Here is a 27,286-nt window from a genome sequence, read left to right as displayed (position 1 = left end):
ATATAAATATATATATATATATATATATTTCTGGTTTGGCACCATCTCTTAGAGGAAAATAAAGCTAGGCTCCCAGATCTTTTTTCTAATCTCCTTCTCTCTAGGCAGGATTCTTTAAGTCTTTTTTTGGAAAGGGATAGGCAGGAATCCTGATAAGCCTACCTGCAAGTCACATATAGTTAAATCCATGTTGACATATTCATTTGAATATTCAGGTGGATATGATAGAAACCTCATGTTTGTATGTGAAGAGGAGGAAATGAGAATGCCAGAGATGAAAGATTTCTTTATGAATATTTCTTGGCCCCAGCTTTTGCTTAAGGGCTATTGTTTCCTGTTGGCAGGAAAAGCTTCATGGAGCTGATGCAGCATTTAGGACACAATGGCACTATTGTGACCCCCAGAGGCATAGTCAAGCAATTGGTTATTCACAATTAATAAAGTCATTTACTTTTAAGGATATTGAGCTCTAGGGTATTTGGATGACTGCATAAGGATGGTTGTGGTCTAGACAAGTCAAGAGAAAATTCTTATCTTGGGTTATCAAATAAGATAATATTTGTAAAAAGTGGTCAGCATGATTCCTAGCACATAATAAGTTCTATAAAAATGCTATGGATTTTTTGCCTTATTAATATACAATATTACTCTATGTCACCTTGATTTTATCTATCATGTTTCTTTTATATAAAGTAGATTTTTCCCAAGCTGGATTCTTGGTGGATCCCATCTCACCAAAGCTCATGAAGCTAATTTTGCCTCCTTGTATTAGGATCTTTTGTTTACCTTGCTCATTACCTATACTTTGTGCTTTTGAGTCTAGATAACTAAGGATGTAGATTTTATTACTAGCTCCTCTCTTGATTTTTGACTCCTATGAATTACGCTTTTTCCTCCTATATTCTAATTACTTTATATAATGTTTTGCTGAATACATATAAAAGTAGGTTTCCTGCTCTCCTTTCCTTCTCATTTGAAATCTCTTTTGATTAGATGTATAAGATGCACAGCAAATGAATATTAATTTTTATTAGATGTGTTCTCTCCCTGGCCAAGAGCCCATCATTATTGTATTGTAAACTGTGGCCCAGAAATCAAAATCCTGTTCTTAACTATTTGTCCACTTACCAAATATGCCCCTCTGGCCTAAGGTCCTTGTCTTAAATCGGCAATAATGAAGAAAATGTCACCTATACCCTCTAAGTTTTTCATTTTTTTGAACAGTACTTCACATTCATTAGCAATACTTCACAGATTACTTCTGTCAGCATTATTTTTCCCAAGCTAATCACTAGAAGTGGTTAATGGTCTGGCAGTTCTCAGAAGATTTTATGTAAGGCTCTAAAAGGACAATATATGTCTATATGTCTTTATTATTAGCATGAGTTCAACAAATAGTGCTCAGTATCCCTGGGGGATACTTCTTCTTCCTTACAAGATAATTCCCCACCTAATGCCACTTGTGGAACATTGTACTTGGTTGATGTACAAACAATGATTTCCCTTTTCAAAGATCAACTCATTTTATTCCAAATTTATTTCTATTTTCCTCCTCCTCCTCCTTCTTCCTCTTCTTCTTCTTCTTCTTCTTCTTCTTCTTCTTCTTCTTCTTCTTCTTCTTCTTCTTCTTCTTCTTCTTCTTCTTCTTCTTCTTCCTCCTCCTCCTCCTCTTCCTCTTCTTCTTCTTCTTCTTCTTCTTCTTCTTCTTCTTCTTCTTCATTGGATGATTGCCTACCTAATTCCACCTATGGAATGCCTCCTTTGTACTTGGTCGATGTACCTCATATTGAAAATATCTTCTTGCTCTTTGTAGAAGTGGGAGCTTATGGTGTGGAATATTGCATATAATGTAAAACTTTTTTGAGATCTTAGCTAGTTTGATGAATCTCCCCGATTTTTAAAATACTTTATTATACAAGACTGCTCTTTGAAAGAGGAATGGAGGAGAAAGAGCAATTGATGAAAAATTTAGGATATGCTGGGTGTTGAAGGAAAAGTTTATAGTCCATGCTACTAAAAAAGCTAAGGCTAGAGTAATATTCGAATCTGGAAAAATTCTGATTTGTAATCCACACTAAGTCTAGCAACCTTTTGGATCCACACTAAGTCTAGCAACCAATGGTTGGTGGGATGTGATGGATATGATGGGGGGGGGGCGGTATACCAAGCCACCTGAGGACTATTGAACTGATCCAGGCCAGAAATAGAAAAGATCAAAGCTTTTTTTTTTCCCGATCATCAATAGGGTCCTTCCTTCCTTTCTTCTTTCCTCTCTTCCTTTTCTTTCCTTAAAAGCAGAATTAGTCCTAAGCCCTTTCATATTTTTCTTTAAGAGAAATGACAATATTTACTTTGAATTAGGGAGAAATTGAAGCATTGACTTTATAGATTACTACATTTTCTTGCCCTCCCTATGTGGTGAAATCATGAGCCTCAACTTATTCTCTTGTTGTTCTTGTTAGTACTTTTTCCATTCAATTGAAGCATAAAATTTCTTCAGTTCACAAATGAAGAAACTAAGGTCAAAAGACAAGAGACTTGCATTTGATTACACAGGTATAAGTACCAGAACAGGATTCAAAACCCTGTTCATCTCCAAGTGATTTTTCCACTATAACATATTCCTTACTTCATCACGATAGATTAAATAATATTATCTTTAGAAATTTTTTTCTTTATAGAATTTATTACATATTTTGATTTGTAATCAATTAACTTGGAAAGAAACTTTTGGTCTTTCTTAACTTCTGAGCATAGAGGTATTTTTTCTCCTGTGTGTGTGTGTGTGTGTGTGTGTGTGTGTGTGTCAACAATTAGAGTAATAGATCTGTCTAAAATAATCTATCTAGCAACTTCAAATATATAGAACATATCTTATTCAAAAGTTAGCCAGAAAGGTTTCTGAGCAGCCAATCAGAAAATAATAGAGTCTGTGCTACTAGGGCACTACTGGGGAAGAACTTACTTGTGATCTCTTAGGGATGTGACTTTTCTTTTAGCTGCACTTTGTCTCATACCTGACTCCAGGAAAGGAAAATACCTGTATTTTGCTCACCTCAAAGCTGAGGCTTATTATTGTTTCTGGAAGAATCTGGACCTGACTATTGTTGCTTATCTCCTTGATTGCACCCTGAACTCAGATATGTGCTTTGAAGTTGGATTGTACTAAAAAAAAAAAAAAAAAAAAATCTAAATTGGTCTTACAAAAACTTCAGTTAACTCAAATCTGCTTCTCTTCTAGGTCTATTAACATGTAAACAAAAGTAGCAAGATATGAATAGCAACCTGACTATTTTGAATATATTGTCACACATGTATGCAAAAATACTTGAAACAATACCAATTACAGAGACTTTTAAAAATAGATTTTTTGATCTATTATGCTTAGATCATTTAGATTTTTGACTTAATTGTTCCCTTTATCCTTCCAAGAAATCTATCCCTTATCAAGATTTTTTTTTCAAAAATATAAAAAGAAAGAACATTTTTTTTAACAAAATTGATTTAAAAAAGAAGCTCACATTATTTGTAATCTTCAAACCAATGAACTGTAACTCTTCTATAAAACAGAAAGTTGCCTTCTTAGATGTCATTTTTTGAGACTAAGCTTAGTATTTGTAATTTTTCAGGATTCATCTTCAATTGTTTTGAGGCTATTCTTTTTTTTTTTTTTTACATTATTATAGTCAGGCAACTAGCTAATTCAGTGAAGAGAGTGCTGGACTGGGAGTCAATAAGACCAAAGTTCAAATCTGGCCTCATATACTTGCTTCATGAGCCTGAGCAAGTCATTTAGCCTCTTTGCCTTGAACCACTGGAGAAGGGGATGGCAAACTATTCCAGAAAACCCTTGGATAGTTTGGTCCACAGGCTCATGAAAAATCAATTATGACTCAACAACAACAATGGCAAGTCACACATTTTGCTTCCTTGGTATTACTTACTTCACTCAGCATCAGTTCATAAAAGTCTTCCATGCTAGTGTGCATTTATCACATTTGTCCTTTCTTAAAGTACTGCAGCATCAGTTGCTTTTGCTTAGACATTTTGTTTAGACATTCCCATTAGCATGCAGTAATGCTCAACAATATGACTGCCTTGATGGTCCTCAAACAAAGCTTATTTAAAATGACAATAAGAATCATTTCCATTTCTTTATTTCCTACCTTTGGGGGTTATTAAAGGAGATGAAATACATGAAAATGATTTTAATAAATGTTCAAGGATTACACAAATATCAGTTTTCATTACTATTATCAAGAACCAAAAACATAGACTAGCATGTGTTTGGGTAGGGGAGAGATGGATAATGTTGAGGTAAATTGACATATACATGAGAACATCCTTTCAAGGTACCACACATTGTTATTCAGTCATTTTAATCATATCAGACTCTTCACGATCCCATATGGGATTTTCCTGGCAAAAAAAAAAAAACAAAAACAAAAACAAAAAAAAAAACTGAAGTTGTTTGCCATTTCTTTCTTCAGTGGATCCATTTTTTTAGACTATCAGAGGACTTGCCCAGGGTTGCATAATGTTAGCCAAAAACAATATCATACGTCCATGAGACACTGTATTGCAACTAGATTTATTGGAAGAGAAGTGAACATGAATGTGGAACCCTGAAAAAGTAAAGAGTCCCTAATCCATACAGAAATTTGCCTATTTATGATAATACAAACAGAAATCTCCTTCTAAAGGGGAGGGATATGGGAAGGTGCAATGGTGCAGTAAAAGTGGGAAAAGAACAGAATCCTTCTCAAAGAGGAGAAGCAAAGTGATGGTAAAAGGTACATTCTTTTCTCTTGGGAACTGCTAGACCATGAAGCTATGATAGTTTCGTTATCTACAAGGGCGCAGCTGCACAAGCAGTTTTTCAACCTGCTGAAGACTGACTGGCACCTGTCTTGACTCTCAACAACACATAGGGAGTGTAACTTGGGATACAAACAACAAATTATGGCAGCTCAGAGAGGCTTCATCCTTGATACATTCAGGACCTCCCACATAAATTGAGTTCAGTATTTCTAGGAAAAAATTGTCAACTCAAAAAGAAAAGTTCAGGGGACTCTTTAACATTCACTAATAACAACCAGGAAGTGTCTGAGGCTAGATTAAAATTCAGGCCTTCCTGGATCTGTGGTTATTGCTGTGCTGTTTTAATAATTTATCATATTTTGGATAAAGCAATAGATGATGCATTCATGAAATTTGCAGATAAAAACCTGGGAGAGATATTTAACATGTTGATAAATAGAATCAGCATTGAAGAGGATATTGCCAGATAAGAGTGCAAAGTTGAATCTAATAATATGACATTCAGTTAGGATAAATGCAAAGTCTTGCTTTTGTGCATAAAAAGCCAACTCCACAATTATAATACAGTGGAAGTATAGATAGAGTGAAGTTCTGAGAAAAAAATCAGAGGATTTTGGAAGACTAAAATCGCAGTATTTGTCAGCAGTATGATAAGGCAGTTTAAAACACTGATGTGATCTTGGATTTTAATATAAAAAGCAAAAATTCTAAAAATAGAGAGGTTACTGTAATCTGCCCATATCAGACCTTATATAAAGTACTATGGTCAGTTCTGAGTACCACATTTTTGGAAGGACATTGAGATACTCAAGAGTGTCCTTAGGAAGGTAAGCAGGATAATGAAGGGACTTCATTTTGATACCAAAATTGTGTGAAGGAACTGGGCATGTTGAGTTTAGAGAAAAGAATACAAAGAAGGTAGTGATGTTTGAGTGGCATTTGATTTCCTTAATTAGGTGTTTATAATCAGAGGTTAGAAGATCACTTGTCATTGTTATAGTGTTGGACCTCTGATTTTCTCTGACCTTGAAAATTCTGTATTTCTGTGATTATGTCATCAAAAAAGAGGTAAGTTCTATACTTCATACCTTCATTAAGGAGGAAGAGAAAAATGTAATATAGAAACATTTCCATCCTAAATGGAAACCAAATAGATTTTGGAACTTAAAGTACTATATTTCATGTAGATAGGAAATTGGTCTATATTGATTGATTTATTCCATAAACATCATGGATAGCTGAAATTTCATTGTATATACTTCATCTCTTTAGCTTGGTTATAAGCTTCTAACACATTTTATTAGTCTTTTATGCCTGTATCTTGTAATGCATATTCTTTTATCACACCAGTCATTTTAAATTTAATAATTCCATCTTCCAAATTACCTGAGACACTTTGGCTGAATAGGAAGGTGATCAAGACAGATTGATTTTCTTTTAAAAATCTGGTCTTTTTGTTGTCATTTTGAGAGTACACTCAAATAAATATGCTTCTGAGAGAAGATGTCTTTCCTTTTTTGAAATAATATTTTATTTTCCCCCAGTTATATGTAAAGACATTTTAAACATTTACTTAGAATTTTTTTGAGTTCCAAATTTTCTTTCTCTTTCCTTCACCTCCCTCCTCCTTTGATATAGGTTATACATGTTCAATTTTGCAAAACATTACCATATTAGTCATGTTGTCAAAGAAGACACAGACCCAAAGGAAAAAACAAAAATGAGATACAGAAAGTGAAAAACAGTATGCTTCAATCTGAATTGAAACTCCATCAGTACTTTCTCTGAATATGGATAGCATTTTTCATCGTGAATAATTTCTATCTTGGATCATTGTCTTGTTGAGAATAGCTAATTCATTCACAACTGATAATCATACAGTATTGCTTTAACATTGTGTACAGTGTTTTCCTGGTTCTGCTCCCTTCACTTTGCATAAGTAAATATGTCTTTCCAAGATTTTTTGAAATCTATCTGGTTATTTCTTATAGGACAGTGATATTGCATTACAATCATATACCTCATAGAACATAAGGCTTTAAAGGAATATGACATTGAGTCACAGGGCATTCTCAGAAAAATAGAAAAGGTGAAGTCAACAAGTATTTACTAGGTGGTTGCTGTGTGCCAGGCAATATGCTAATGACTGGGGATACAAAAAAAGTCAAATATGCATTCTGCTCTCAAAGAGCTCACATTCACATGAGAGAAGAAATATAAATAACTAGTTATATATACATATACAGAGGTAGTTGAGGGGAACAATGGATAGAGTGTTGTACCTAAGACTAGGAAGACCTGAGTTTAATTTTGGTCTCAGATACTTATTGGTTACGTGACTTTGGAGAAATAACGTAGTACCTAGCATATTGCTTCCAGTTCTTAGCATAGTGCTTGACTCATAATAGGTACTTAGCAAATACTTATTAACTGACTGGGGTTGACGTCTGTCTATCTCAGCTTCTTCATCTTTATAATAAGGATTATAATAGCAGCTACTTTTCAGGGTGATTGTTTTTTGTTGTTGCTATTGTTGTTTTTGCAGTGCTTACTGATTTTTTTAAAATTTATTTTTTATTAAAGCTTTCTATTTTCAAAACATATGCATAGATAATTTTCAACTATCACCCTTGCAAAACCTTGTGTTCCACATTTTTCCCTCCCTCTCCCTCTCCCCTCCCCAAGACAGCAAGTAATCTAATATGTTAAACATGCAATTCTTCTATACATATTTCCACAATTATCATTCTACACAAGAAAAACCAGATCAAATAGGAAAAAAAAATAAGACAGAAAACAAAATGCAAGCAAATAGCAAGAAAAAAATGAAAATACTATGTTATGATCCACACTCAAAACCCACAGTCCTGTCTCTGGATGCAGATGGCTCTCTTCATCACAAGACTATTGGAACCTGAATCATCTCATTGTTGAAAAGAGCCAAATCTGTCAGATTAATCTTTATATAATCTTGTTGTTGCTGTGTACAGTAGTTCTCTTACTCACTTCACTCAGCATCATTTCATATAAGTCTCTCTAGGCCTCTCTGAAATCATCCTGTTGATTGTTTCTGATAGAACAATAATATTTCACAACATTCATATACCATAACTTATTCAGCTATTCTCCAACTAATGGACATCCACTCAGTTTCCAGTTTCTTGCCACTACAAAAAAGGATCCCACAAACATTTATGCACATGTGGGTCCTTTTTCCTTTTTTATATTCTCTTTGGGATGCAAGCCCATTAGAAACACTGCTGGATCAAAGGGTATGAACAGTTTAGTAGTCCTTTGGACATAATCCCAAATTGCTCTCCAGAATGGTTGGATCTGTTCATAGTTCCACCAACAATGTATTAGTGTCCCAGTTTTCCCACATCCCCTCCCATAGTCATCATTATCTTTTCCTTATTATCTTAGCCAACATTAGAGATGTATAGTGTACCTCAGAGTTGTCTTAATTTGCATTTCTCTGATCAATAATGATTTAAAGCATTTTTTTTCATGTGACTATAAATGGTTTCAATTTTTTCATCTGGAAACTGTCTATTCATATCCTTTGACCACTTATCAATTTGAGAATGGTTTGTATTCTTATAAATGTGAGCCAATTCTTTATATATTTTAAAACTGAAGCCTTTATCAGAACACTCGGATGTAATTTTTTCCCATTTGTTGCTTTCCTTCTAATCTTGTCTGCATTGGTTTTGTTTGTACAAAAAAACTTTTTAACTTAATATAATCAAAATTATACATTTTTGTATTCCATAATATACTCTAGTTTTTCTTTGGCCACAAATTATTTCCTTTTCCATAGATCTGAGGGATAGACTCCTTTGTTTTTTTAATTTTCTTATTGTATCATTCTTTATGTCTAGATCATGAATCTATTTCAACATTACCTTGATATAGGGTGTCAGGTGTTAGTCAATATCTATTTTCTGCCATACTAATTTCCAATTTTCCAAACAACTTTTGTCAAATAGTGAATTCTTATCTGGGGTCTTTAGATTAATCAAACACTAGAGTACTATAGTCATTGACTATTGTGTCTTGTGAAAATAACCTATTCCACTGATCAACTACTCTATTTCTTATCTAGTATCAAGTGGTTTTGATGGCTGCTGCTTTATAATATAGTTTTAGGTTGGATACAGTTAAGTCACCTTCATTGACATTTTTTCATTAATTATCTTGAAATTCTTGACCTTTTGTTCTTCTCGATGAACTTTGTTATTTTTTTCCTAGCTCTGTAAAATAATTTCTTGGGAATTTGAGTGCTATGGCACTAAATAAGTAGATTAATTTAAGTAGTATTGTTATTTTTATTATTTTAGCTTGGCCTACTTTTGATATTTTCCAGTTGATTAGATCTGACTTTATTTGCATGGAAGTGTTTTATAATTGTGTTTATATAGTAACTGACTTTGCCTTGGCAGGTAAACTCCCAAATGTTTTATATCATTTAGAGTTATTTTAAGTAGAATTTCTCTTTGCATCTCTTGTTGCTAGACTTTGTTGGTAATATATAAAACTACTGCTGCTGCTGATTTTTTGTGGACTGATTTTGTATCCTGCAACTTTGCTAATGTGAATTGTTTCTAATAGTTTTTTAGTCGATTCTCTAGGATTTTCTAAGTATACTATTATATCATCTATAAAAAGTGATAATTTGGTTTCCTCATTACCTATTCTAATTCCTATAATTTCTTTTTCTTCTCCTATTACCAAAGCTAGCATTTTGTTACATATTGAATAGTAATGGTAATAGTGGGAAACCTTGTTTTTATTGGTTCTAGTTTATTCCCATTACATATGATGCTTGCTGATGTTTTAAATAGTTGCTACTGATCATTTTAAAGAAAACTCCTTTTATTTCTTTATTCTTTAGTGTTTTTAATAGGAATGGGTGTTGAATTTTGTCAAATACTTTTTCTGCATCTATTGAGATAATCATGATTTTTGTTAATTTGTTTTTTGATATAGTCAATTATGCTAATAGTTTGCCTAATATTGAATCAGCTTCTCAGGATGCTTATAAAGATAAAATGAGATTATATTTGTAAAGTGCTTCATAAACTTTAAAACACTATATAAATGCTAGCTGTTATTATTATCATCATTACTACTAGTGTTATTTTTATGTAGGTAATATTTATTGTTGCACTATCTAGTAACGTATTCACAGTGTAAATGCAAAGTTATCTCAGAGGGAAGATGGAGAGATAGAATGTAGTAGGGTTTAGAGTAAACAGGAAACCTTCTGTAGAAAGTAAGATGAGCTATTTTGAATAAAATCAGAGAAGACATGAGAAGTCTCAAGACAATGAGACAGAGCATTTCAGAAATGGGGACAACCAAGAAAAAGCAACAAATACTCAGAATGAAATATCCCATGTGAGGAGCAGAAATTAAGCTTGTGAGGTTGGCTTATAGAGTGCACGAGGGGGAAAAGGTGTGCAAGAATTGAAAGGGAGGAAGAGGCTAGATTGTGAAAAGGTTAAAATATCAAAGAGATGACGTTATATTTGAATCCCTAAGGCAATTGGAAGCACTTAGAACTTAACTGAGTATTGAGGGAGGGCAAAACATTTTCGGACTTTAGAAAAGTCATTTTGGGTCATCATTTTGGAACTGCTAGATGATTCAGTGAATAGAGCACTGGCCTGGGAGTGAGGAGAGCCTGAATTTAAATCTGGCCTCAGATAGTTAACACTTCCTAGCTAAAAAAGTCACTTAACCCCAATTTCCTCAAAAAAGAAAAAGAAAAGAAAGAGAATAAAGAAAAAGGTCATTTTGGCTGCTGAGTGGAGTTGGGGGTATGGTGGGGGTAGACTTGAAACACGACATACATATTCATTTTCTTCTATCTTATGGAGATAAGATAAATTACTTCTTCTCCAAGTCCTGAAGTTAAGCAGCAAGTCCATATTGGAGCCAGGAATGGAACACAGGTGTAACTGGTTCCCAGCCAACAATACAGGCTCTGCTTCTACCTCTAGCTGCTGTTGCTCTGACACCAGAATTTTATCTCTATGTATGAAAGGCCACAAGCAGAGGACTGATGTGAATGTGGCAGGAGGCTCTATGGGGAAATGAGGCCAGCTGACTTTGCCAGGAACCTAGAGGGAGCTGCTCATTGTTGCCTGAACTCCCCCCCCCCCCCCCCCCATTAGTCACATGGCCTAGCCAAACAGTGCATGACAGGACACTTTGTGGATAATTAGCACTAGGGTCTGGTCAGCAGAAAATGCTCAGCTGTTGAAATCACAAAGGTAAAAAAGGAAAGAAAATTTCTGTCATTCTCTTTGCAGCTCCTTAGGGGGAAAAAGAAATTCCACAGAGAAACGGAATTAGGACAAGGAGAAAGACCACCAAGCGATAGTTCCCTTTATGAGCCAAAAAAAGTACAGCTAAAATACAATGCTTAACTATGGGAAGAGAATGCTTTTGTCCATCACAGATGCTTCATACATTTGTACATGGCCCATTTTTCTTCAGTTTGAACACCCACGTCCTTCTGGTTTTATTTTAATTCTATACCTGAAGTTTTTTTTTTTTTTTTCAAATTTCCTATTTTTATTTTATTTTTTCCTAGTACTTATAATATACACAGGTGTATACACTCTTTAGAGACTACAATTTGCCCTCATGATTTGGGGTGCATTTTAAATTGATTTAGAGAAATGTGCAACCAGTGCCTTGTGAATTTAAGTAAATTGGATAATAATAGTTTTGTATAATAGTTCTGTAGGGTCCATATTAGACCTTGCCCTTCTTAGTTTACTTGCTTTCCAACTGGAGAGATCTAGGATTAAGTGAGTTCTCAAATTCATTATATTGTCATGCCTACTCTGAAATGGGGCTACTTACTTTTAATTATACAATTAAAAAATAAGAGAAATAGTTCCTACAAAGTGACATGTGATACATGCTTTTACTAGTCCATTTGGCTTAGGAGAGTGCAGATAAGTTGAGATTGAGTAGCCTTTTAAAAGTTAAACTTTTTTAGATTTAAGACAGGCAGTAGTTAGTGCCTTCTGCCTCCCTGTGTTAGCATCTATTATTCCTGATTCAGGAAATGTTTTTGACATGAGCTTCACAGGGAGCAAGTTATTAGAGACAAAGGTCCTCCTTCAGGCAGTGATGAAAAGAAGAACAGAAAGATGGAGGAAATAGAAAATATAGATGCAAATAAATTACATTTTGCAACCAGGTGCTGTATGAAGTTATACACTTTTAAACATCAAGCTATAAGGTCTGTTAGATAGAATGGTCATATGATTTAATGACCTAAGAAATGATGTCCAGCTGCAGGCTGCTGTTTTGCTCCTTGTTGTTCTTATCATATTTTTCATATGCAAAGTGCCCAATTTCTGCTCCTGATTATTAAAGTGCTTTCCTATTAAGAGAAGGATACTAGAATGCCTTTTATTTTAGGGCCAAGGAAATAAGGCAGAGGAAAGTATAGTTGGAGGACAGGACTGGCTGTGAGAAAATCTTTGGAATCTTTTTGTGACTTCCGTGGGTCAAGAACTTTTCCTTTTTCACTGGACCATTAGGCAGAAGTGACAGAACAAGAGAGGAATATGCCTTGAAGTAAGAGCTGGCCAGAGGTCAAAGAGCTTTCTTTCTTTGGAAAATCCAGGTTATGAGCTTCAACCTTTCCGTTGCTCTATGTGGATCATGATATAATGTTCCTTTCTTTGCATTTCTAGGCATAGGAAGCCATTTGTAGTTGTGCTGGCCCTATACAAAATAGTGAAATAGATGAAATTGTCTGTTTATTTTATATATGTTAAAGGCACAGTGTAAATAAGATACCAAGTTTTATAAAGCACAGACCTGCCTTCAAGGGACTAATAATTTAGCAAGGGAGATAACACAAGGAAGCAAATAAGTATAAGGCGAATTAGTTCTATAAGAGTAATTTTAAAAAATCCTCTATAACATTCAATGGATGGAATATATTAGCTTTGTCAAACATTGCCCAAACCACAAGCAGTTTGCTACACTGCTTTTGCTCTGTTTTGTTGGACCCCATAATCTGACATTTACCACTTATATAATTCCTTGGGATATTTATGTTTTAAACACTCTTCAACCCGGGGAAAGAAAGGTTTTTTTTTTTCTTTTGTTAAATGATTTTAGGCATCAAGTAGCTGATGAAAGAACTATTTGGGGAGACTAGGAGAACTTTGTAGTAAGAATTTGGAAATCCTTTCATACATAGATTACATAGATAGAAGATACATAGAAGAAAAGGATAAACAAGATTACATTTTGTCCTAAATCACTATATTCAGAACCCAAAATTATAGGCCTACTTTGGGGCACATGTTTTCAGTTAACAGATGTATCTCTCATTCAACCAGAAAAAGGAGCAGAAAAAAAAAGAAATTTGAGAAAAGTATGGACCAAAAGGTATTTTCCAGATACGTATGTTTACAGAAGCTATCCTGCTAATTGCATATGGGATGAATGTTGAATCGCATTTTGGCTGTGCATTGAGAATATTGGTATTTCTTTTTTATGATTTTGAAGTCCTTTGCATTTTTATCCTACTCAAGAATCATAATAACTCTAATAGTTATTTTACATATTTTATAATAGGTTTGTATTTGTCAAAATACATGTAATGCAAAAAATAGTTTTCAACATTCACCCTTGAAAAACCTTGTATTCCAAACGTTTCTCCCTCCCTCCCCATGTTCCTCCTCTCCTAAATAGTAAGTAATCCAATATAGGTTAAAAATGTTGGTATCTTTTTAAAAAATCAGTTACAGGTGATCCAAAGATTAATTGATTGGAGATAGGATAAGTGTAATTGATCTGTGTTATTTTACTACTATGATTGAATTTAAGATGTGGTATGAAAATCATAACCAAGGACATGCCAAAAAGGAAGGTGCACTGGTCATATAAGAAGAAGGGATAGCACATGGCTAACTCAAGTACTCTACTGATATGTATGAAATATTTAAAAAAAATTTTAAATGATCAATGAAAGTCTGCCATTTTGAGTAGATCAACTATGGACACTTTACAGAAAATGTGGATGATTATGAAATGTTATAGAGGAGATTCCTGGGTTGAACTAGATATCTAGTGAAAAGAACATTGGATTTGGAGTAGATGATATTGGTTAGGATCCTGATTTTGTTATCTACCATCTGTGGGTATTTGGGAAGATTACCTTACCTTCTGGGTTTCCTTTTCCTAGATGTTGTCCAATTCAATCATTTCCAGAAATTTTCCTGGGTCTAAATATTTCAGTCCTCAGTGTTCCTGAGGTTTTATCCTCTTCAGACCTTCTTTGTGATTCTGGGAGTAAGTCCAATCCTATCTTATCCAGCAGCTGAAGAATCTAGGAATGTGGTGAAGATGTACATTCTCCTCTCCTGTGTCTTAGGAAATTTTGAGAGAATAAATGACCTGGCATGAGTAAATGATAGAACTATAATGATGTAGCTCGTTCTTTGAGATTCACATCTATTCTGACCCAACTGAGCTTTTTTGAATTTACACCAACTAGTCTTGTTGATTTGAATATTATATTAATGAATCTTGATGATTTGAAAGCTATATTTTTTTAATTAGACCTAGCCCTCAGTAATGGACTACCAACAGGAAGTTTCCCACAGCAATTTGTCATGACAGCTGGTCACAAAGAATTAAAAAAAAAGTCAGAGAACTGAAAATTTCCCTTTGAGTAAATTTAGAGGACAAGTGAGATTTTATAGAGACTTGCATAAAACATGTGATATTTGTGCTTTGGCTATGACCAAGGAATTGTTATGAATGCACAAAGCAAAGGTTGGCCATCTCTCTAGGGAAGAAAGTATAAGAGAAAAAGACCTTTCTGCTCTCTTGCTTACCGCATGATGATTAAAAAAAAGATTCAAGAAACATAGCTTCTGGGTAATTTAATAATTTTATCAATAAGGCAGGAACATTATTAATTAAAAGAGCAGTCATTTGCCCCTCTTTTTTAGTACAAAGACAATGATGGAGTCAAGCTCACAGTTCACATGTCCTTCAGTGTTTCTATTTGGGCAGTCAACTTTAATTGGATCACACAATGTAAGGTGTGTTTTATGAAAATGAAGGGCTGGAAGTGACATTATTTCATCCTTACACAAAGAAACAATTTATACACTCGGACTATACCCAGTCTTGGACTATTTGAAGAATGTATACTCTCCCCTTGCTTTAGCAGAACACTGTAGTTTCCACTAGGGTGGAGTCTTGAACAATAAAGTTAAGTTCAGTTTCACCAGAAATAGCCTTCAAGAGACCAAACTTTTAAAATTGAGATTTTGGAAGAAGGACAGAGATCTGGATTTCCCCAAGATATTGGTAATTAATAACCATTTTCCTCATTCCTAAGATAAAGTATTTCTTAGAAAGATGGAATAAGTGCTTCAAAGCAAAATTAAAGACCCATGTTTTTGTTATCTTCTTCAGGACTTGTCATAATCTATTACTTTAAGATTTTTGCATTTCAGAATCTATGTACCTAGTAGAGTCAGGGTTCATGAGCCTGAATTCAATTTTAGACAAATTAATTATGCAAAAACCTTTTTTAAGGTACAATTTTTTGGTCACAGTGACACAGTAAATAGTGTTGGACTTAGAATTGAGTTTAAATTCTATTCTAGACATTTATTACATATGTAATTTTGGGCAAGTCACCTTCTTGCAGTCTTAGATTCTTCATATGTAATATGAATAATAATATAACTATCTCACTCCTTTGATACATAGAAAGTACTTTATATGTGAATGCTATTATTATTTCTAATATTTATCCATAAAATGGGCATATTAATATTTGTAGTAACTATCACAAAGCTGCTGTGAAGAAAGCATTAAATAAATGTGAATAATTGTTATTACAGCCATATTATAAGTGTTTAATAACTGTTGAATAAACTAACTTTTTTCAACCCTACAGTTCACCTTTCTTCCTTCCCCTCCTCCCATTTATCTATAATCAGGAATAATGATATGTTTGCTCCCTATTCCAGTGTTTCCTAATAGTTATTGTGGTGATTTAAAAAACCCAAATATATTAAAGTTCTCTAAACTGTGTCTTCCATTTGCTTTTGTAGTTTCAACTCCTGCTTTCCTCTTATATAAACCCTACACTCTAGCCATTGCTGCCCTTCCGCAAACATAGTATGCACATTGCTGGTATCACACCTTAATTCTACTTTAAATATGTGCCTTCCATCTCTTTTTATTTGAGATGAGTCATTTAAATGACATGTGGATATCTTGGGAATTGTAGCTAGCTGACCCCATACCCACTCCCCTTAAGTGAGGTAAAAGGAAGTCAAAAGCTATGAGTTTCTCCTGAAGTGGCCAATTTATGTAACCATTAATCACAGGCAGAACAGAGGGTGCCACCCAAAGTCAAAGCAATACTATAGTAGATTTTGTGCCTTTAGGGAAGAAGCCAAGAGGCCTGTGGTGTAGTTTCTTTTCCTTTCATTTTGAGATTTATTTAGGCTTATCTTGAACGGTTGTTATGGTATTTCTTCTATAAGCTTAATGCTCTTAAATAAAAGGACTTCCTTTTTCACTGATCTGTTAAGTATTATCTTTAAAAACTTGTTTGGAGGGAGGTGACTTTAAAGGATTAGTCGTTTGATAAATTATCAGAATCTGCAGTTTGGATTTAAGATGCTATAGGACTTGGAAAAGAGGGGTGGTTTCTGAGCTAAGGTTTAGTTTTTGTTTGTTTGTTTGTTTGTTTGTTTGTTTTTATTTAATAGCCTTTTATTTACAGGATATATACATGGGTAACTTTACAGCATTAACAATTGCCATTGTTTGTTTTTTTTAATGAATGAACCTGTAACTCTCCAAAGTAATTCCCAAACCTGAATATAGACTCACTTAGATTGCTACTAGCTGAATTAGTGGAGACACAGAGCCCTTGAGGGTCCTGGAGGACAAACCTCCCCCCCTTTATCTGAATGGTGTGAAGTGGTAGAAAGCTAGAAGGAACTAGAGGAATTCTTTTACATAATCAGGGAGCTCCAACCAGGGCTGTTTCTGATTGGGAGGAAGAAGTGAAGAAAACAGTGTTGTTACCCGATGCTCCATAGTGCCTACTACTGTTATAGCAATTCTATCTATCCTTTGAAACATGCTGAAAAAATTTTTTTCATATATATATATATATATGTATGTATATAATTTTAATAGCCTTTTTTTTACAGGTTATATATATGGGTAACTTTACAGCATTGACATTTGCCAAACCTCTTGTTCCAATTTTTCCCCTCCTTCCTCCCCTCCCCTCCCCCAGATGGCAGGATGACCAGTAGATGTTAAATATATTAAAATATAAATTAGATACACAATAAGTATACAGAAACATGCTGAAATTAAATCTCTTTGATAACACTTCCCCTGAACACCCAAATGAGAATTATTCTCTTATTTGAATGTCTGTAAGTTTGTTTGCACCATTTTTACTGAAATTAGGAATACTTTGTTTGCATGTATATCAATATCTTCCTAAGGAAGGGAGATATGATGTACATGCTTCTCTAGAGGAAAGGGCTATTTCTTTATATCTTCCAAGGTGCCCTGAACAGTGCCTTGTATTATATGTACCTAGTAAACTTTTAATGAAAGGGAAAAAGGAAGGAAAGAATAGAAGGAAATGAAAAAGCATATTTGTATTCAGAGTAATTTTTCAATATAATACTGTAAAATGTAAAAAAAAAAATCTCAGTCTCCACTTTTGGGAAATGGGTAATATATTTCAGGGTGTTATGTTTAAGAATGTATTAGGAATATATGAAAAAAGACAAAGATTTGAATAGAAGATGGCAAAAAAAAATCCAAAATACTATTTCTTTAGTGGGAGAAAAATATTAATAAAAAAAATCATAAGACAGTGAGTTATCACTTAACTTTGCTGTGGTTTTTTTTCCCCCAAAAGAGGCCACTATTAATAATTTCTTGCTATTCTGAGCATGTATTTGTGCTGCTGCAGATCTCTGTACTTTGTCAGTTTATGCTATTCCTTGGTGTGAAATTGACAAGTAGTGATGGCGGGAAATTGACAGAATGAGGCACAGGGATGGTGGTTGCTGCTCACAGTTGGCTCGCTCATTGTCTAGGTGGGGGCGCTTACTCATGTATTTAGCTGAACATTAAGATGTTCTCATAGTTATGAAATTGTTCTTTGGACTGAAAGTACCTTAGAGATGATCTCATCTGTTCTGTCTATCCCTACCCCCACCTCCCTTCCACCTGGGCTTTGCAGTAGGAAAGAGCCACGTCATTTAACTCCCTTGAAGCTTGGTTTCCTCATTTATAAGTTGAGGAATTGAACTAGATAATGTATAAAGTTTCTTCCAGTTCAGAATGCTATAATTTCCCCAGGGAGGCAGTGTGGTGTGGCAGATAGAGCACTGGCTTAGGGTCTGTCATTAAACTTGTGTGATTTTGAACAAATTAGTTAAACTCTCTGAGCCTCGGTTCCCTTTTCTGTAAAATGAAGATATTTTGGGCTAGATAGGTTCTGAGGTTCCTTTTAATTTTAGATTTATGAGCTTGTGATCTCAGGATCCATTCTCTGACTTCTGATATTCTCCTCTGGCCTCATTTTTAGCACAGCTTTAAGGCATTTTGTACTAAAAACCAGCTATAACAAAGATGGGGCAAGTGAAGTAAATTCCTCAGTTGTGCAAAGCTCGGGAGCACATATGCAGATACACATACACACATATGTGTGACTATATAAAACCCACATGTTTCTATTCTCCTAAGCATACCCTAACATTAGGATTGGGGAGCATTTTTATATTCTTGCCTCAGTCACAAAATTAGCTAGTTACCATGCTGCTAGAAACAGACTTTAGCCTAGTTTTGAACCTCTAATCTTTCTCAGGAATTTATTTGGATATTTCCTATTTATACAGGTAGGGGGGATATCCCCAGGGGGCTTATGGATAAGCTAAATTCTTTTGCAGGTAGGTGAAAAAATCTCAAGAAATGCTCACCCATCTCCAGCATGCTGCAGGCTTTCCTGCACTCTTCTAAGTTGTCGTCAATCCTGAAAATTCAGATTTATCAAGCACTTTGCTCACTTGCTTTGCTTCAGGAGAATTTTCCTATTCTAATGCTTTACCCTTGCAGATGACCTTCAGATCTGATGCAGGACTCATTTTGGCAATTCATCCCTGATCTTAAATTTAACAAATCTGTGTTGGAAAATGAGAATGTCTAACATGTAAATAGGCATATGTGTTTTTGTTTCTAGTGGCATAGATATCTATAGGTTAATATATCTAAATATATAAGTATGCATACTACATATATACATACATGTACACACATACATAAACAATGAGGACATTAGATACCATGAGGATCACTTGAAGAATTGTGGATGTCTAGTCTTGAGAAAAGAAGCCTTGGGGGAACATGAAGGCAGGTGATGTAAGAGAAAACTACCTAACAATTTGAGCTGTCCAAAAGGGAACTGTGCTGCCTCAGGAGGTTTTTTAAGTACAGACTAGTATCTACTTTTTTTTTAGGGATATCACAGAGGGAATTTCTATTTCTATATGGATGGAACTACATGACCTCTCAGATTTCTTCCAAATATAATACATTTATGTTCTAATATTATTCAATTCCTCTTTTATGGACCATTTCATTCCTTATCAGTAGCCTATAGAGAACATATGTGTATACTCCAAAAATAGCCATTTACTCAGAATAAGTAAAAGATTTATTCTGGGCTGGTGATAAGGAATGGTGCCTAAAGGATGATCTGATAGAGTATTTTAAAAAGCCATTAAATTGTCAGCCTTGCAGAGACCTTAAAGCTTTCCCTTGAATTATAAGTGAGGAAATTTGGTTCTCTGAAGTCTCCAAGGACATTGACTTAGAGAAAATCTAAGGGGAATGAGAGCTATAGAACCCTGGCTTCAAGAAGTCTGGTGTTCGGGATCCTCTCCTGACTCTCTAGTTTGCTTTTCTCTGTATTTTCCATCAATAGAGAATCCAAGGTATTTGCCTTTCAAGAAAAGGAAAAGAGAGGGAAGAGAAGGAGGACCCAGGGAACTATTTTAAATTCTCATCAGCCAACAAATATTTAGCTAGTGCTTGGCTAGGGAAGGCTTCCATTGGATGTTAAAGGATGATTTGGATTCAGAGAATTGTATTCTAAAGAAGATGGGATTATAGCCAAGAGGGAAGGGAATAAGCATTTATATATACCTATTTTTATTCCAGACACTTTACAAATATCTCTTTTGATCCTCATAACATCCCTGCAATGAAGGTGCTATTTTTATCCACTTTTTACAGTTGAAGAAACTGAGGTGAATAGAGATTTATGTGACTTAACCAAGGTCACACAGCCAGTAAGTGTGTGAGATCAGATTTGAACTCTGGTTTCTCTGACTCTGGGCCAAGTGTCACCAAGTCGCCTACAATCAATGGCTTGATCCAAAGATTTGGAGGTCTTCATGAAAAAGGGATATCGCAGAGAAATGTAAAGACCATTATGCTTGCATTAGAGAGATCACTCTTTCTGGAAAGCAGAATGTAGAGGAATTAAATGTTATTGATTGATTAGGTTAGAGATGTAGATACTTTAAATATTAAACCAAAAATATGCAAAGTAATTTTTACATTTCGTTTTTAAGCCATTGCTGTGACACAAACTTTATTTTCCACAATGGGCAATCTAACAATCAACTCATTTTATTAGGTGTGATTTTCCAGGGCAGATGGTTTTATAGTGGTGATCAGCATGCAAAATGAAATGTGCGGTCTTTCATGTAATAATACCATGAAAAGAAAATTAATATTTTCTCTTTCTTCTCCTCTTCTGTATTTGCCTTATTTTCTTTCTCCTTTTTCTCTCTTTTCACCTTTTCTTCCTCCTTCTTTGATTTCTCAGGTGGCTTCCTTTTATGTCCCAGGGTATAATTCACTCAGAAATAGAACTTTATCCTCAAGGTAAGTATGGTAATGGGGACCCCCAAATCATGTTGTTATCATCAGTCTCTTAAAAATACCATCCTATTCATCACTGGGTTTCTGTTTGATAGAATATGATATTTTTATTCAATTTAACAAGAATTTTTAAAGTTCCAACTATTGGTACTGGGACATAAAAAGCTTAAATTGTTCTGGGGAAATATAACACTTATGATAAGTGAGCACAACATATAAATATATGCCATGTTATTCACATACATATACACAAACACATATATGATTCTTTTCAAAAAAAACCTTATACTCACATATACTTACATACAATATACACATAAATACATTTTTGTTGCTTAGTCATTTTCAATAATGCCCAATTCTTTGTGACCCTATTTGTTTTTTTTTTCTTGGCAAAGATACTGGAAAGGGTTATCAGTTTTTTTTCTAGCTCATTTTACAGATAAGGAAACTGAGGTAAATAGGGTAAGGGACTTGTCTCGAGTTGTATAGCTGGTAAATATGTGAGACCAGATTTGAACTCAGGGCTTCTTGGCTCAAGGTCTGGCACTCAGGCAACCATTCCACCTAGCTGCCCATATACTCATAGATACATATATACATATATAAACACATGCTTATGCAGCACAGTGCACATGAGCAGATGCATATACATGTGTACATATATGTATACACCTATCAATGAATATATATATATATATATATATATATACACATGTGCATGTGTATATGTACTTATACATAGCATACAGATATATATTGCTTCATTTGACCAAAAATGCATATATACACATATACACACACTTGTGGGTATAAAAGTTTTGGAAAAGAATCATATGTGCATGCATATACACACACATGCACTCACACATATATGTATGTGTATACTATAGATATATTATTCACTTATCAATGTATAGGCTATATTTCCCCAGCAATATTTAAACTTCTTAAGGGCAAGAATTGTTCCTTTTATGCTCTTTCATGCCTCAGTGTCAGTGGTTACATATCTATGTGTGAGTGTGTATATAAACATACATATCCACAAATAAATATATCTACATGTTTGCACATCTAACATTTTTGGAGAAAAATCACTTAGAATTGGAAGACTAAGGACCTCACATAGGAGGTAGCATTTGAGCTGAATATTTGAATGGAGCTGGGGGTTCTTGTGTGAGATTACTCTTGAAAGAGAAGTGAGTTTTCTATAAATCCAGGGTGGGGAGCCTGGGATTCATAATAGTACACTTTTTCATATTTTACATGTCTTTTAATCTAGGTTTCCTCATTCCCCTCCCCTTGCTTCACAATTCTCAAGTAAGCCAAGCTTACAATAATAATGTCATATAAGTACATCCCTACTTAAAAAAAAAATAACAAAAACCAAAAAGTCCTCAATAGCTTTTCCCATCTTTCACAAGCAAATACCTTATTGCCTCCTATCCACTTGGAAAAAAATAACACAGAGTTTTCCAGGGGAGATGGAGTAGAGGTTATGAGTTAGCCCTTTTTGCAGATGCTTAGAGGAATTGTAGGAGATGGTGTTTGATAGTCACAAAGTTCTGTTTTCATGGGGTAAAATGACCAAATTTAAAGCTCTGTAGCTGTTAAAGAGTTAAACTCATATTCTTTTTGCCCTTCCCTCCTATAATGTCATCAGACAGATCTATTATTAACTGCACTTCACTTTTATGTTTGCAGAAATGCAAATAAACCATCAGCCTAAAATGCAAGAGGAAGCAAACGGTAAATGTTGTTGCTGCTTTTCGTCTTCTAATCATCTGAAAGAGTCTATTTCTGTTCCAAGATTACCTGCCTTGCACATTTTTCTAGTCTATTCTTATTCATTTTAAAAATATTGATTGAAAATACTTAAAATGAATATAACAATGAGCATTAAACTGCATTTTTGATGAAGAAAGAAAATTACATAAACATTTTGTTTTCCTATAGATGCTTTTCTTGTTTCTTTCCCCACTTCTGCATTTTTAAATATCTAGGGAAATGATAATTTGCCTAATAATTAATTTCTATGAATTTATCCTGATTTTGCTTCATTTAACCAAATATGTATATTAGCTTCATAGCCCTCTGTTTAAGGCCATTGGTAACTAGCTTTTTTTTTTTCCTATATATTTCACTTTTTAAGTCAGTATATAATTGGTTTTTAATTCATTTTTTCATTTTGATATTAATATTGATTTAAATAATATGCATAAGTATCTTACTTAACAAACTGTCTTAAGTAGTTTCAAGTTGAACAATAATTTGGAACTCACCAGAAGAAAATAACTGTCTATTTGTAATTTCCTGTAGCATTCAGCATCTCCAATAAGACTCAGTCACTACATTTCAATTTCTATCCCTAATGACAAATAACTAGTTATGTCATTTGTATTTAATTATGTTATAAATTAAGTTCCAGACAGTATTGTATTGTTATAGATTTTATTTTTAATAACAGAAAAGGGGAGGGGGAGCCACTTCTTTAATTACTGTAGAATATCAAGTCAGGTTTCAGATTTCAGATTTTTCATATGATTATAAACTACATAAATGCTATTATTCTACAAAGTCCAGTTATGCTTGTAAAGAAAGTGTAGTTTTCATACCATCCAGAAGATAAACTGTGGCTTATATTAGCTTTCATAAAATGCTCTAAGGTGCTGGAATTATACTCTCAACTAGAAAAAAAAAATTCTTCATTCTCAAACATGGAAAACATATATGAACATCCTCAGATTTGCAAGTGGAGTTGAGATGCACAGATTTGAAAAAAAAAATTCTTGGAGAAAGATTTGAAAAGAGTATAATATTGTTGATGATATTGAATATAATAAAAAATGTTTATTTAGGATTTTACTCACTGTATATCAGAACTAATTATTGTGACAAACTATTCCGTAATATATAATTTCCAATGAACAGCATCTAGAATTGTGCCAAATAGAATTAAAATAGGTGAACATTTCATCCTTCTTTGGGATATAAATGCACCAAATTACAGGAAAACATGAAATGATTAGCTTTTTTATAATTCTGTAAGTAAACTCTTTCAGTAGGAAAGGGATATTGGATAGTATTGGGATAATCTGGTTTCTTCCTCTTAATCTGCCCTTGGCTATTCAGTTTTTATTTCAATCCAGAGTAATAATAATTTTTCAATTTTTGAAAACTGAAAAGGAAGATTCTAACAACCTTTGTTTTTTCTGTGCTGATGATGCATTCCAGTATATCTTAATCCTTACAATTAGAAAATCTTTAGAAGCTAATTCAAAAACCTCTTTCAGAAAACCCTTTAAATGTCTTCCCTTTTGTCCTATTTTCAGTAGGCACAGAATAGCTGCTTCTGCTGCCCGTTATATTTTGACTATTAAAAGCTTTTTCTATCATCTTTATCAGCAAAATAAACTGACTTTGTTTTATACTCCTTGGAGCATCTCCAACTTTTCTAGATCTTCCTGGAATTAGTTCCCAAGACAAATACAGTAATGTAATAAAGATCTAAGTAGAGAGAAAAGATTAGCCACTAGTATTCAAACATTCTGCTAGTGATTGTGTATATTTAATTTTATACTGATACCCAGGTACATTGGGTCAGTCATACATTTTGAATGTCTACTAAACACAAATTATCATGTTAGTTTTGGCATAATATATGTATATATCTAAAATAATTCCTTTACATTTCATGTCTACTCCTGATTTAGAAAATAAGAACCTTGATTTTCTATGTTTTAGCATAACCATTAAAATGCTATCTATTTTAATAGATTAGTTAGAATTATTTATTATCTAAAGCAGCAGTTTAGATATACTATAGTACAGCCATACATATTCTTGAGGTGCTGGTAAAAATTTTGAAATCAGAAACTTTTCATGGTAATAATAATTCTTTTCATTGTCACTTTGAATAAAGTGACTATATATATATATATATATATACACACACTTATATATATGTGTGTATATATCTATATATCTATATCTATATATATAAAACATACACTTCAGATTTCCATCTTTGGTGGATAATATGAATACCTGAAATATTTGTGATTTTGTCAATATGGAGAACTCCCTGAATCGACACTGTTTGCATCCATTTAAGAGTTAGTAGATAACATCTAAAGGGTTGTCTGAAGCATATTATGTGATTTGCCCAGAGTCATATAGTAATTGAATGTCTCAGGCTTTGAGTTTAAATCTTTTCAGTTCCTAACTTAGCTTATTACTGTATTTGAACATCGTATGTTGTTTATTTTTAGTATTACCTCTATCTACTACCTCATACATGCCATCTCTAATATGTAAAGTTAATGTGTGCTTAGAAATTACAGCAAAAATTACCATTAGTTGAAATTAAGCAAAAGAATGCAAAAAAGTACTTATTAAATTCAAGTCAACAAAGATTTGATCACAAAAGATAATTTAATTTGGTAGAACAAAATTAAATCTTAAAGGCTTTCCTCTAAAGTATTTCCTATTTATATTTAAGGATCATATAAGATTCCTTCATAGAAATAATAATAAAAATAAGTTTGCTGTGAAATTCTCTGATAATTAATACTTTAAATAAGGTATAAAACAGGGAGACATATGCTTACCAAAGATATTTACAGCTTCCATGGAAGGCAGACTCTAAATGGAAGAGGGATTCTCTATATATGATGATGAAGGCCTCTCCAGATGTTCCTGGTTGCAGTTAACATTGTGATAATTGCATCAAGCCTTGGCACACAAAGGAACTTCCTAAATGAGATTCATAATTATTCTGGGATCTACCTCATTATTCCAAAAAATGCAAAGCTAAATGGCTGAAGTTGCTGATTCCACACACTGGTAGGGGAAGAGAAATGAGGCAAAGAGACTAACCAGAAAGCTATTATAATTGTTAAATGGAAGGGACAGATCCAAGATGGCGGAGAGCAGACATAACTTTCTGTGACCTCCTCTGAGCTTCTCTCAAACCAACAGCAGATTAAGACTCTAAACTGGTCTAAGAGTCAAAGAACCCACAAATATTTGGAGTACAATGCATTCCCAGAAGAAGATACCTTGGAAGAACTTCAGAACAAGTCTGTCAAATGGTTAGGGGAAAGTCCGCTGAGCCCAGACCACAGAACAGGGAGACTGGGCAAGGAGCTGGGGTGGGGAGTCAGAACATTGCAGCTTCCATGCACTTGGGAATCTTCTTTGAGCCTCTTAGGCTACTCTGCCTTGGTTGCAAACCAGTGATTTGGCAGATTTTGTATAAAAAGCAAATTGTAAACCACTGAGCCCCTGAAGAACATAGAACTTAGCTATAATTACCCAGCACTGAAAATCAATCAGCTAAACTGCCCCAGGGCAAACTAAAGCAGCTGTCATTCCTTTTCCTTAAGAGCAGACCTTAAGTCTTAAAAAAATTGACCAACAAAATACCAGAAAGAACTCTCACTATAAACTATTTTTATGGAGAGAGAGAAGAACAGACCTCAAATCCTGAGGCTCCTAAAAGCAAATCAACTCTACATGAAGCCCCAAAGGGACATATGAGCTGGTCCCAATTTCACAAGGCTTTCTTGGAAGATTGCATAAAGGATTTTAAAAGAGTTAGAAGAAAAATGGGTAAAGGAAATAAGATCATTGCAAGAAGGGATGGGAAAAACATAACACCTTACAAAATGGATATGAAAAGGATATCAATTCATTGAAAAAGAAAATTTGTGAAATGGAAAAAAAAATGCATTGAACAAAACAATTCAATTGGTTAAATACAAAAGGAGCTAAAAATGGTAACTGAAGAAAATAATACACTAAAAATTAGAATTGAACAAATGGAAGTGAGTGACTCAAATAAGACTTCAAAAATCAGTCATCCTCCCCTCCAAAAAATGAAAAAAATAGAAGAAAATATGAAATACCTCCTAGGAAAAACAACTGACCTGGAAAATAGGTCTAGGAGAGATAATCTTAGGATTATTGGACTTCCTGAAAGCCATGATGAAAAAAAGAATCTAGACATTATCTTAAAGGAAATTATAAAGGAAAACAGCCCTGATGTCAGAATCAGAAGGTAAAATAAACATGGAAAGAATTCACCAAAACTTCCTGAAAGAGATGCCAAAATTAATACTCTAAGGAATACCATGGCTAAATTTCAGAACTATAGCATCAAGGAAAAGATATTACAAGCAGCCAGGAAAAAAAAAAAAACCCACAATTTAAATACTAGAGAGCCATAATTAGGATTACCCAGGACCTAGCAGCTTCCACCTTAAAGAACTGAAGGGCCTGGAATCCAATATTTTGAAAAGCAAAGCGACTTGGATTACAGCCAAGAATGTACTATCCTGCTAAAATGAACATTATCTTTCAGCGAAGAAGATGGACATTCAATGATATAGGTGAATTTCACCAATTTCTAATGAAAAGACCAGAACTGAACAAAAATTTTGATCTTAAAACACAGAACTCAACA

The 27,286-nt window shown here is 34.0% G+C and overlaps 1 protein-coding gene across 1 annotated transcript in view; it reads left to right on the top strand.

The window, feature by feature from the left end:
* Positions 1-27,286, top strand: part of RP1 (RP1 axonemal microtubule associated) — a 582,455-nt gene that overhangs the window by 179,179 nt on the left and 375,990 nt on the right. Inside the window, exons 23-24 of the mRNA XM_031946393.1 lie at positions 20,765-20,823; positions 22,525-22,569. Of these exons, the coding sequence (XP_031802253.1) occupies positions 20,765-20,823; positions 22,525-22,569 (104 nt within the window). The remainder of the gene's footprint in view (positions 1-20,764; positions 20,824-22,524; positions 22,570-27,286) is intronic.

Source organism: Sarcophilus harrisii, chromosome 1 (genome assembly GCF_902635505.1).
Source record: "Sarcophilus harrisii chromosome 1, mSarHar1.11, whole genome shotgun sequence".
Lineage (NCBI taxonomy): Eukaryota > Metazoa > Chordata > Mammalia > Dasyuromorphia > Dasyuridae > Sarcophilus > Sarcophilus harrisii.
Note: the sequence above shows the minus strand (reverse complement) of the source record. Positions and strands in the feature narration are given on the sequence as shown.